This window comes from Oncorhynchus clarkii, chromosome 20 (assembly GCF_045791955.1).
Source record: "Oncorhynchus clarkii lewisi isolate Uvic-CL-2024 chromosome 20, UVic_Ocla_1.0, whole genome shotgun sequence".
In the NCBI taxonomy this organism is placed as follows: domain Eukaryota; kingdom Metazoa; phylum Chordata; class Actinopteri; order Salmoniformes; family Salmonidae; genus Oncorhynchus; species Oncorhynchus clarkii.
The window spans coordinates 63,113,461-63,125,133 of NC_092166.1; the positions used below are offsets into that span (position 1 = coordinate 63,113,461).

At 43.8% G+C, this 11,673-nt stretch overlaps 1 protein-coding gene across 2 annotated transcripts in view; it reads right to left on the reverse strand.

The window, feature by feature from the left end:
- Positions 1 to 11,468, reverse strand: part of LOC139376677 (C-Jun-amino-terminal kinase-interacting protein 4-like) — a 51,358-nt gene extending 39,890 nt beyond the window's left edge. Inside the window, exon 1 of one of the 2 annotated variants that reach the window (XM_071119526.1) lies at positions 10,835 to 11,468. In XM_071119526.1, coding sequence (XP_070975627.1) covers positions 10,835 to 11,134 — 300 coding nt within the window. In that variant the 5' untranslated portion in view covers positions 11,135 to 11,468. The remainder of the gene's footprint in view (positions 1 to 10,834) is intronic. The other variant, XM_071119525.1, reaches the window with a different exon arrangement.
- Between the last annotated feature and the right edge of the window lie 205 nt (positions 11,469 to 11,673).

Here is an 11,673-nt window from a genome sequence, read left to right on the forward strand (position 1 = left end):
GAAATGTGGCAAAAGGTCGCAAAGTTCAAGGGGGCCGAATACTTTTGCAAGGCACTGTATATATATTACATACTATATGTTGCGGTTGCCTTTATTTAGGCAGTTACTTGTATATTTCCACACTATGAGGTTGGAATAATACTGTGAAATTGTAAAATTATGATAATGTCCTTTTTGTGAAAGAGCCGTTTGAAAATACCGCCTGAAATGTCAGTGTTTTTGGTGGGATGGTGTTTTGGCCTGCCTGGTGACATCACCAGGTGGTAAATGAGTTAATAGACCAATTAGAAAGCGTTCCAAACATCTCTCCCAATACCAGCTAGTTTTCACCTCACCACTGAGACAGTCCTAGCAAAATTCTTCCTTGATTTTTGACCATTTTAATTGAAAATGGTCACAGTAAGGTACTTGTAACCCAGAAATGATTCGATATCGAGATTAAAAGAGCTGCATTGGACCTTTAAGTACTTGTAAGAAAGATCATTGACCTCTAGCCAACAGACAGGAGGGTGAGCTGTATGCATCATGTTCATGTGAGATTCTTCCTGTCACAACTTCCTGTGATCCTTAGTGTCACTCACTACTACACAGTGAAAGAGGGAGAGGAGAGACTCTAGGGACAGCTCTAAGGTCTCACTAACTCATAAATATGGACTGAGATCAATGGGACAAAACCCACCCGTCTGCCTGTGTGGCTTTCTGCAGCGCCATTGAGCGTGTGTGTATCAGGTCTGAGATCATCATGACGAGTCAGTCCGTCTTCAGTTCCATTCACTGGGTGTCAGACAACAGGTGCAGAGCGCTAACCCCTTGGCGCACATGTGCACGCAGCCACAGCTTTTGAGTGTGTTTATGCGTTGTACCGACATATCAGTGTCAAGCAGTGAGTCTTATCCTAGTTGTCTGTTAGATCTCAGTAACTTCTTTCAGATCAAAACTCAACAATTTTCCATGGGAATGAGAAACACACACACAATCACCTAGCTTATTAGAAACATACAGTAAGGGCTGAACCAGCCTGTGACTGTTAATACAGACCTGTTAGAGCAGTGTTGCAGGCTTTCGTCCTAGCACGGCACTAACACATCTGACACTAGACCGAGTTGAATCTTGTGTTATAACACTAGGCTGGAACTAAAGTTTGCGCTCATTAGCCCGACACACGCAAAACAGTCTTGAGATCATGGAGCTCAGCCAGCCCATCGGCTGGGATGAGCAGTCATCTGCTGGTGGAGACTATCACCAGAGACCCTTGCTCTGCCGGAGGCCTACTGGAACTAATCGGCTCTTCTCTACATGAACGCCACTTTCTATGTGTCAAAGAGCAGATGTAAGCTAGGCCAAAGGCGCTCTGAGAATGTCTATGTGACCTGCTTAATTGCCTACACTGATATAAAGCAAAACGTTTTGGCTGTAGGCGTAGTCAAGGCCCTGTTCAAATGGTTGTGTGTGTGTGTGTGTGTGTGAGAGAGTGAGAGTGAGAGAGAGAGAAAAAACTGTGGGAACGTGGAAAGGTATGAGAAAGGGTTTGAAAGGCAGTAAAGGCACAGACTTCACAGTAAATCTAATAAGAGCATTAGGCTACATGAAGCCTGGACTGAACAAGGGGGCTGGGAGAGGAGGAAGGGGAGAGGGTATTGGGACTTAATCTGTAAACAGCACTAAACACAAGGCTGCAAGTCACACACAGAAATTACTATCATAAAAGCATAATGCCTAACATCCCTCCCTAGAACCTAACCGCCTTCTCCTATTGACTGACACACACACTTTCTCCGTGCTGCTGATCATATGACCCATAGTTGGGTGTTCATACGATAACGAGTAGAACTCTTTCTCTGGTGTGCTATCTGCCTCTTCCCTCTCTCCTCCTGAACACGCATAATGCTCCCTTTGTCCCTTCACACACACAGTGCCCCAGTGTATGAACATTCTATTGACAGGGAGTTTTATTAAGTGCACTGCGTCTTCTTTGGGTCTCGCCTGGGTATAACTGGGCGGCTGGGATAGCAAGACGGTTCTGACAAAAAAGGTAGGAGATTGATTGGCCAAGAGATACTGAAAGTCACTAAAAAGGGCCATGCATTTGTGGTTAGCAAGATCGTAAGGTTGTCAGTCAGGGTTAGATTTCAAATCAAATGTTATTTGTCACGGGCCGAATACAACATGTGTAGACTTTACCGTGAAAAGCTTACTTACAAGCCCTTAACCAACAATGCAGTTCAATAAATAAAGTAACGTTTTTTTTTTTTATCTAATCAATACATTTCCGAGGCTATATACAGGGGGTACCGGTACCAAGTGAATGTTCGGGGGTACAGGTTAATCAAGGTAATTGGTAAAGTGACAATGCATAGATAAGTGCCAGGACAACAACCTTTCCCTCAACGTCCACAAGACAAAGGAGCTGATCCTGGACTACAGGAAATGGAGGGCCGAGCACACCCACATCATCAACGTAGCTGTAGAGGAGCGGGTCGAGAGCTTCAAGTTCCTCAGTATCCACATCACTAAGGAATTTTAATAGCCCCCCCCCCCCACACACACACACACACACGTGAAGAGGGTATGACAATGCCTCTTCTCCCTCAGGAGGCTGAAAATATTTTCCAATGGCCCGCAGATCCTCAAAAGGTTCTACAGCTGCACCATTGAGAGCATGTTGACTGCCTGCATCACCACTTGGTATGGCAAATGCTTGGCAGCCAACTGCAAGGTGCTGCAGACATTAATATGTGCACCCCAGTACGTCACTGGGGCCAATCTCTGTGCCATCCAGGACCTCTGTGCCAGGTGGTGTCAGAGGAAGGCCCTAAAAATTATCAAAGACTTGAGCCACCAAAATCAGACTGTTCGCGCTGCTACTGCAGGGCAAGCGTTGCTACTACAACAAGCCTGAAGTCTGGAACCAACAGGACCCTGAACAGCTTCTACCCCCAAGCCATAAGACTGCTAAATAGTTAGTTAAACAGTTAACTACCAGCTACCCGGACTATGTGCATTGACCCTTTTTGCACTAACTTTTTACTCATCACATACGCTGCAGTTACTGTTTATTAGGGATGCACGATATATCAGAAAACGGATGATATTAGCTCAAAATGCCAACGTCGGCTCTATGTATAGTTTAAACACCGATGTGCAAAACCGACGGCATACCTGAATAATGTAGGTAGATGACGCAATGACGCCACGAAAAATACAGCGCTACACGTGCAACACAGCATTCCTAACCTAGCCCACAATGTCTGCTGTGTGGATCTATTTTGACGTTTCAAATGAAGATAACAGATAACAGAAAGGCCATTAGTGCTGCTATTATTTCCAGAGGGGAGAAAGTGAAATATTTCAATACCACAAACCCGATTAGTCATTTGAAAGTTCTTCACCCCATGACGTTCAGCGACTAACACTAAGCTCACACTTCCAACAACTAAACAAGTTCAAGTCGAGCAGTCATTGGAAAGAGTAAGACCATTTCAGCGAGACAGCTCAAAAGGCAGAATCCATTAACGGCAAGATAATAGAATTCATTGCCCTTGACAATCAACCGTTCTTTGTCGTGGATGATGTTGGCTTTTGCCGACTGGTCGAGCACCTCAAGCCCCGGCACACACTACCAAGTAGGCGCTATTTTTCAGATGTTGCCCTACCGGAGTTACACAGTATTGTTAAAACCACATCCATGAGCTACTTGCTATGGGCTTCACTGCTATTAGCTTCACGACTGACATTTGGACCAGCGATGTCAGCCCCACGAGCATGCGGAGTCTGACAACACAGTGGGTCGACGAGGATTTCGTACTGAGGAAAGATGTATTGCATGCTCAAGAATGTGCTGGTTGTCATACTGCTGCTGCCATTTCAATGGCATTTGAGAACATGTTTGAAACTTGGAAAATCCCCAAGAACAAAGTACACGCTGTGCTACGTGATAATCCACGGAACATGACAAATGCTTTGGAAGAATGCGGAGTCGCCAGTTTGCCATGCAAGGCACACACGCTGCAACTGGCTGTGAACGAAGGTGTTTTGACCCAACGCAGCATATCTGACACAGTGGCAACAGGTAGGAAGATACTGTGTAATTTTAAACACTCACAGCTAGCATACAGCCGCCTGCAAGCAATACAGGAGCAGCTTGGAGTGAAAACAGAAAGGCTTAAGCTAGACGTTTCCACCAGATGAAACAGTACTTTCTACATGATGGAGAGCCAGCTGGAACAAAAACGAGTGCTTGGCGAGTACGCAACCGACTATGAGTTACCTGCAACAATCAATACAAATCAATGGACTCATTGAAAACATGAACAGATATGCTTAGCTCTGTTTGAACAACTGACTGGAGAAATAAGCTCATCAACTGCGTCTGCAGCAGACGTCATACCCTCTGTCATGGCATTGAAAAGCCTGCTCAACAAAACTGCAGACAGACCGTGGGGTTAAAACTTACAAAAGTACTCTACTAGAGGCTGTGAACAAGCGATTCGGTGGCCTTCCCTCTGAGCCTCTTTACGGTGTCGCCATCATGCTCAATGCTAGGTACAAGGACCGCTACTTCGATGCAGACAAGAAACAGGATTTATGTGAGATCTTAGACACAGCTGGACAAGACGGAAATGGACACAGCGACAGTGCGCACCGAGGAAGAGAACCCACGACAGAAAAGGCCACAGACAGAGCTGAAACGTCACTGCTTGACATGTATGATGAAAACCTGGTTGAGAATGTAACGACTGAACAAATGAACAACGAAACAGCACAGCAATGAGTGAAAGAAATTATGAGGTTTTCAGAGGTTTTGATTATGTTTTACTGGTAATGGGGACATACGTAAATGCCAACAAAATAACTTTTGTCAGTGTGTGTGTGTGTCAACTATTTAACTGTACTAGAATGCTTAAAAGGCCTCTAAAATTGTAAACATCGGTCATCGGTATTGGGATTTTGTTTGGCAAGGAAAATATCAGTATCGGCCAAAAATGTCATATCGGTGCATCCCTACTGTTTATTATCCATCCTGTTGCCTAGTCACTTTATCCCTACATATGGACATATCTACTGCAGTGACCTTGTTTACCTACACATTGAGCCGGTACTGGTACCACATGTACACAGACAAGATATGCTTACTCATTGTTTATTTAGTCCTTCTGTTATTATTTTTCTAATTATTTGTCTTTGCATTGTTAGGAAAGGCCCGAATGTAACCATTTCACTGTTAGTCTACACCTGTTGTTTACGAAGCATGTGACAAATAAACATTTCATTGATTTAATATTAAATCATAACTTAGATCAACATCAAACATCCGGGTAAATTGTCCAAATCAACAAACCCTACAAATGGTCTGGGCCGTGACATCCAATTGTGGGGCTAACAGGTTCAGTCTTGATTTAAAATAATAAACCGGGTTCAATAAAGGGCTGTGATAATACCAGTATCGCAGACTGTACTCTTTGTTCCTTTAAAAACCTGCTGTATGTAAAATAGTGTGATATAGCTTGAAAAATAAATCAAGATCCACGTCGCGTTTTGTTTTCTGGGAGAAGGAATGGGGATGTAGCCTATTACAGTTGACTCTTGAACCATGCACTTTAGATAAACACCCCCGACCTCTGTTTTCCAGCCCCAATTCAATGACATGCTTTAAAGCTTTCAAATTGCTCCTGATAAATGCTGTGTGATAACAGATACCTGGCACAGGAAACAGGGGCTTTTTGGTTAGAGCCTGACTGACATTGGCAGGAATGACACGACTCTCTGACATCACCCTGTGACATTATCATTCTGAACCGTGACCCTTTGATGTCAGGGGGAATGGGTGCGAGGAGCATCCTGGCCGCAGAGAGGAACTCACTAAGTCTTGTTTTCCCAGCAATTTCCTGCCTGGCCCTGCCCTCTTCCTCTCCCTGTCTATAGTGTAGAGTCACAGTCCGTCTAAGAAGAGTTACACTGGGCTCAGCTCTGGGAGAGATCAGTGTTACACTGGACTTACTAGGACTGTTTGTCTGGCAGTTGAGTCACAACAGCATTTAATGGGTTGTCCCAAGAAGTACTTGGGGCGTCTGTCTGCAGTGTTGTTTACTGGCTGAGAACCATATTGTCTTTACTTATAGTCTAGTAGGCAGGTGTTTGGGTTTTTACAGCCATGAGCATGTGGATTGGATGGTTTTCTAGAGCCTAATGACCAACATGACTGATGTCATTGAGTTAGCCAGGCATGTGTAAAGTCAATTAAGCATACAGTGTTTTTTAACCTCAAAGTAAACACCTAGGCCTAACACTGGTGAAGAATCTAACACGGGACAACTGGTTTCTCAACTCTTTTCAACTGTAGAGTGTAAAAAATCATTGTACCATCTAAACCGCTGTGAAATATATTTTCCAGAATCGAAAACCTAGTATTTTCAGCTGTTTGAAGTTGGTGTACAATTTTTTTTTTAAATAAACTTAATAACGGGAAGCATAGAAAAAGTGCATATAGAACAGATCTACCGCTTCTTGAACTTATTTTCAATGAGAATGACAGATCTAACACATTTGTGAATTTTGTCAGGTCATCTAAAAAGTTACATATAGATTGCAACTTTAACTACTTATGAAGCTTTATGACCAGACTCTGAGCTTGTCTTTCCACACTCCACTGAACTGCAGCTCTGAGGAGAAAGTCAAGCCTGTGCAGTGCAAAGCAAATTACCTCAGGAAGACACAAACGCATTAATCAGTCCCCACCCAGCCCCACCCTAGATTTCAAATCATGACATGTCGAATCAAAACTAGGCCTTGTACTCAATGTACTAGATAAGCTCCCATTTTGGTGGCAAGAAAAGCAGTCTGCGCTAGCAATGCCCTTTGACAGGACAAAGTGAAGGATCAGACAGATTTGTAACATTACCACTGTGACCTTCAATTGTTGTCTAAGTTGTGTTATAATGTACTAGTTAACACTAATCCATTATTTTTGTAAATGCACACCTTGCTGATGTGAAGGAAGTTGAAAGGGCAGAGCACCTGACACACACAAGCCATAACCAACACTACAACAGAGGTCTCCTAAGCCGTGTTCATGTACAGTATTGTCTGGCAGGCTGAGAGAAAGCTAAACATGGCTAAATTACAACAGCACTGCTGCTGCCAACAAAGGATCACTTGACCTGTTAACCCATCTTTAGGAGAGGATAGGAGCTTTCACTTTGGCAGTTATGGGAATAAAGAGATTAATGACATGGGGGGGCGGGGGGGGGGTTGAATCACAACAGCACTAGAACAGTGTGATGAGACAGAGAGACAGACATGCAGATAGCCTAGTGCAGCCAAACTCAACGGGCGGAAAGTGGGTCAATACGGACCGGACATCGCATGTTGTTATATAAAAAAAGTCTATAAATTATTTTTGGACAGCTTTATAAAAAAGAAATTCAACCGAGGGCCGCGGCCTCTAACTCGGCAACCTCTCTCTCTCTCGAAGCAACGCCCAAATTTACTAGTGCCACGTCTAATCCAAACATGTGGTTATATACAAATACAAGAGGCCACGTCTTACCCAATCACATCAATCCAAATATCCTCTGCAGAAGCTTGGGACAAGCAAGCAGAAAGAAACAGAAAGATTTGTGTCCACAGCCCTCATGAAAAGTGTCAATGTTAAGCGCCATTATGACAGCAGGCATAGTAATTTTGATCAGACGTATTCCCTGAACACGGAGGGGAGAACAAACAAGATTAACTTACTCAAATTCCAATATGACAGCCCAACAACGTGCAACGAGTGTTCACTGAGGATAGCTTGGGTTTTGGGAAAAAAATTCAGACGCGGAGATGGTAAAATAAGATTTGTGAAGGTGCTGACACCTTGCTTGAAGGTAAACAAAAAGATGAGCTCTGGGAAAAGATCAAACAGATCCCACTGTCAGATTCCACAGCAATGAGGAGAAGTGAAATATTAGCTGAAGATGTAACTTCACAACTTCCAGGCCATTCAGAAATTCAGCATGCATTTCATTAGCTGTGGATGAACAGATATAACTGACAATACCCAGCTTCTGGTGTTTGTCAGATTTTATAACAAAACAAAGAAGGAATTATGTGAGGAGCTGTTGGGCTTAACACATCTAGAAGCACCAACAGGGGAGAGGATACCCATGAGGCCATCAAAGGGATAATGACAAAAAGGAGGATAGCTCTGAAGTCAGTGGTCTCCATCACCACAGATGGAGCTCCAGCCATGATAGGAAGAGGGAGGAGACTGGTTGCACATTTGAAAGAGGACCACCCTGACATCATAACACTGCATTATCCATCAATCTGTCCTGTGTGCCAGTCTGGGAAAAGAGTATTTGGAAGTCATGACAACGATGATGAAACTGATCAACTTTTTGAGAGCAACAGCATCCCTACCAAACCGCCTGGTACGAGGCATTCTGAGAGGCCAATACCAGTTGATGACTTACTACTGCACAACAATGTCAAATGGCTCAGCAAAGGCAGGGTTTTGGAATGCTTTTGAGCCATTCGGTTGGGAATCAAAACTTTCTTATCAGAGCAAAAGAGTGACAGTATTTGGAAGATGAGGAGAAGACAAAAACAGTTCCATTTTTGACAGACATTACATCACTCCTTAATCAACTGAATGTTAAGCTGCAGGGACGGGACAACACCGTGTGTGATATGATAACAGCAGTCCGGGCTTTGCAGAAGAAATTAGCTTTTCAAGAATGATCTCTAGGGAAAATTTGTCCACTTCCCAATCTTCTCATATAAATGCAGGGAGACAAAGACGTTCCCAACCATGTTGATTTCATCCAGAAGCTGATGGATAACTTCAAGGCTCGCTTTGATGACATCACTGTTGGACAAGAGCTGCTGCTCATCCACAGAACCCTTTATTGGTCACAAATGTGACAAAGTTGTCAGAAGAAACAAAAACAGATCTTTAGATGGGTAGATGCTGCATCACTGCAAAGGGAGTTGATTGAGCTGCAAGAAAATGTGTCTTTGAAGGAGTAGGCTGGTGATTGTGACCCTGTCCCTTTCTGGGAAAGGATGGTTCCTGCAGCCGATCTCCCTGTTCTCAAGAAACTGGCACTATACATCCTGACCATGTTTGGCTCCACATACAGCTGTGAATCAGCCTTCTCCACATTTGTTTTAATTTAACTAGGCAAGTCAGTTAATAAGAACAAATTATTATTTACAACGACGGCCTACCCCGGCCCTAACGATGCTGGGCCAATTGTGCGCTGCCCTATGGGACACCCAATAACGGCCGGTTGTGATACCGCCTGGAATCAAAGCAGGGTCTGTAGTGACACCTCTAGCACTGAGATGCAGGGCCTTAGACCGCTATGCCTAACTTTTTGAACTTTATTAAAAACAAATACCGCACCAGGCTCACCAATGAACACCTGCACCAGTGTCTCAGAGTTGCTTTCACACCATTTGTGGCAAGGTTCAAAGTATTGGCAGGAAACAAAGTGTAATTTCTCTCATTGATGCAAGGCCCAGAGTGACACACATTAACATTGCATGGCCCACAGTGACATTCTGTGCATTAAGATTATTATTTTTGGTTCAACTCTCCTTTGTTCTCCAGAAAACATGCACTTTATTTAATTTATATATATTTTTTATTCAAGGCCCATGTGCAAGTTGCAATTAATTCAAATTCTTAGTCTCATTTAATGTACACTTTATATAACAACATGTTTGCTAAGTCGTAGACGACTAGGTTTGTTACTACGTCGTAACACAGTGCTGATAATGGATGAAATCCAGCCGGGCTTTTGCCACCTAGGAAATATATGTCACTGGACCTTCTCAAATAGTAGTTGAGTACCCTTGGCCTAGTGGGTGAAAGGCAGGGGGATGGGGGAGAAAGAGAGAGGGGGGAGCGAGAGAGAGAGGGAACGAAAGAGAGGGACAGAATGTGAGTAGTCTCATTGTCTGGAGTGACTGCAGTGTGGGGTGGCAGAACAAACAGGAGAGAAAGAAAAGAGACAAGGTGGCGCTCAAACTTCCAATGACACTCCTGTTTTGGATTTGGATGGAATGATCAAATCTCATTTGGCAACTGCTCTTATGGTCGATCTGACTCTACCAAGTCAAGCAGACAAATGTTTTTAGCCAGAAAGCTGTACGGCTATGTTCAAACTATCTAGAGCAGTGACCTAAAGGGAGTCAGCCGCGACCCACCACTGGGTCCTGACCCATTATTTGAGAAACACTGACAGGTTTGGAATATACTGTCAGAGTAATTCCCTTTGGGTGTAGCTCCATTTGTATGCTGACTAATGCATGTCTGCAGGAGTTTGCATCCAGTTTGGACAGCAGGCATGAAATTAAGCAAGTAAGTCTCAAAAAAAAAAAAGTGCATCCAAAACCACCCATGAAGCAAATTACTTAAGTAATGTCACCAGCCAAAATATTAGCAACAGTGTCAAATGAGTAATATGTAACCTTGTCATCAGCTGTTGCAACCAGATGACATATCCTGCTAGCTTCAGAATGCTATAGCTTTATAAGATTAGCCTGTGCAGTTTACCAACATTGACTTTCAGGGTTTAAAGCGAGCAAGCAATCTAGTCCATGCATAATTGTTTGCAAGTTCTCACAGGCAATAGGCCCTGCTATGTGCAAATTAACCCTATGGGAATAGTAGCTACATTATTGGGTACAGTCTGTGCTTGTTGTTGAACATTACTTGCGCTTGAACTGTCAAAGCTAGCTTGAGTGGCCTAGCAGTAGCAAGCAGTTTTTCGATCAGTTTCGTGGTCTGTCTGCGAAAGTTGTCTTACTCTCCCCCTTTCTTTGACAGTCGAGGACTCAAACCCACCTCTTCTGCAGATTTTCTGAGCGATTTCTCCCGTTCATACTGGGTAACAAGTTGTTCGTTGTCTTCTTTTAGGAGCTCCAACTCGACTTCGTGCTCCTGGTTCTCCGCGAACACCGCGTCCAAGTTCTCCAACACCGCGACGACGAGCGGCATGAGTTCTTTCACAACGTTCTCGTCGTACTGACCGATCAACCGTTCAAACTCCCGGTAAATGGAGCTCGCCAGACCCGACACCCGTTCGGACATCATCGCCGAACTACCAGAGTCGTCCTGGTAGAGTACTCCATCGTCCAACTCCATTTTCTTGCCTCCTTTTCTTCTCGCAAACTAAGGTTAGCAGGTTAGCCGAGGAAAAAGCTACTTGAGAAAGCCTGCCAGCAGCAACCTGCCTTATCCTTATTTGTGAAGCGAGACCAAATAGTGTCCCTTAAATATAGCTAACTGAGCTACCGTTAGCTACTTTCTTTATTTTAAAGAGAAAAACAAACGACAAACAAGTTGCGACCCCTTTCTCCTATGGACGGTTGACTTATAAGGAGGGCTAAATAGAAAAGTCTCTACTTGGCTCCGGGTTTTCAGTTAGTTCTCCTCCCGACTTCCCAACAGATGAGCTTCTGTGTTCTTGTTGATGACTGGCCCGTCACAGTGACGTCACACGCTATAAGAGGGCTGGGAGGGATCTAGGGGAGAAAATGTACCGCTAATCCGTTTTAAGTGTTTTTCATTCAATAGCACTGTCCACATCAATATTGTTCATATCTCTAATTTGCCAACTTTGTTCAATGTGCCTCAGCACTGTACTGTTGCTTTAACTCAACAGGTAGTCTCTAAAAATAGCT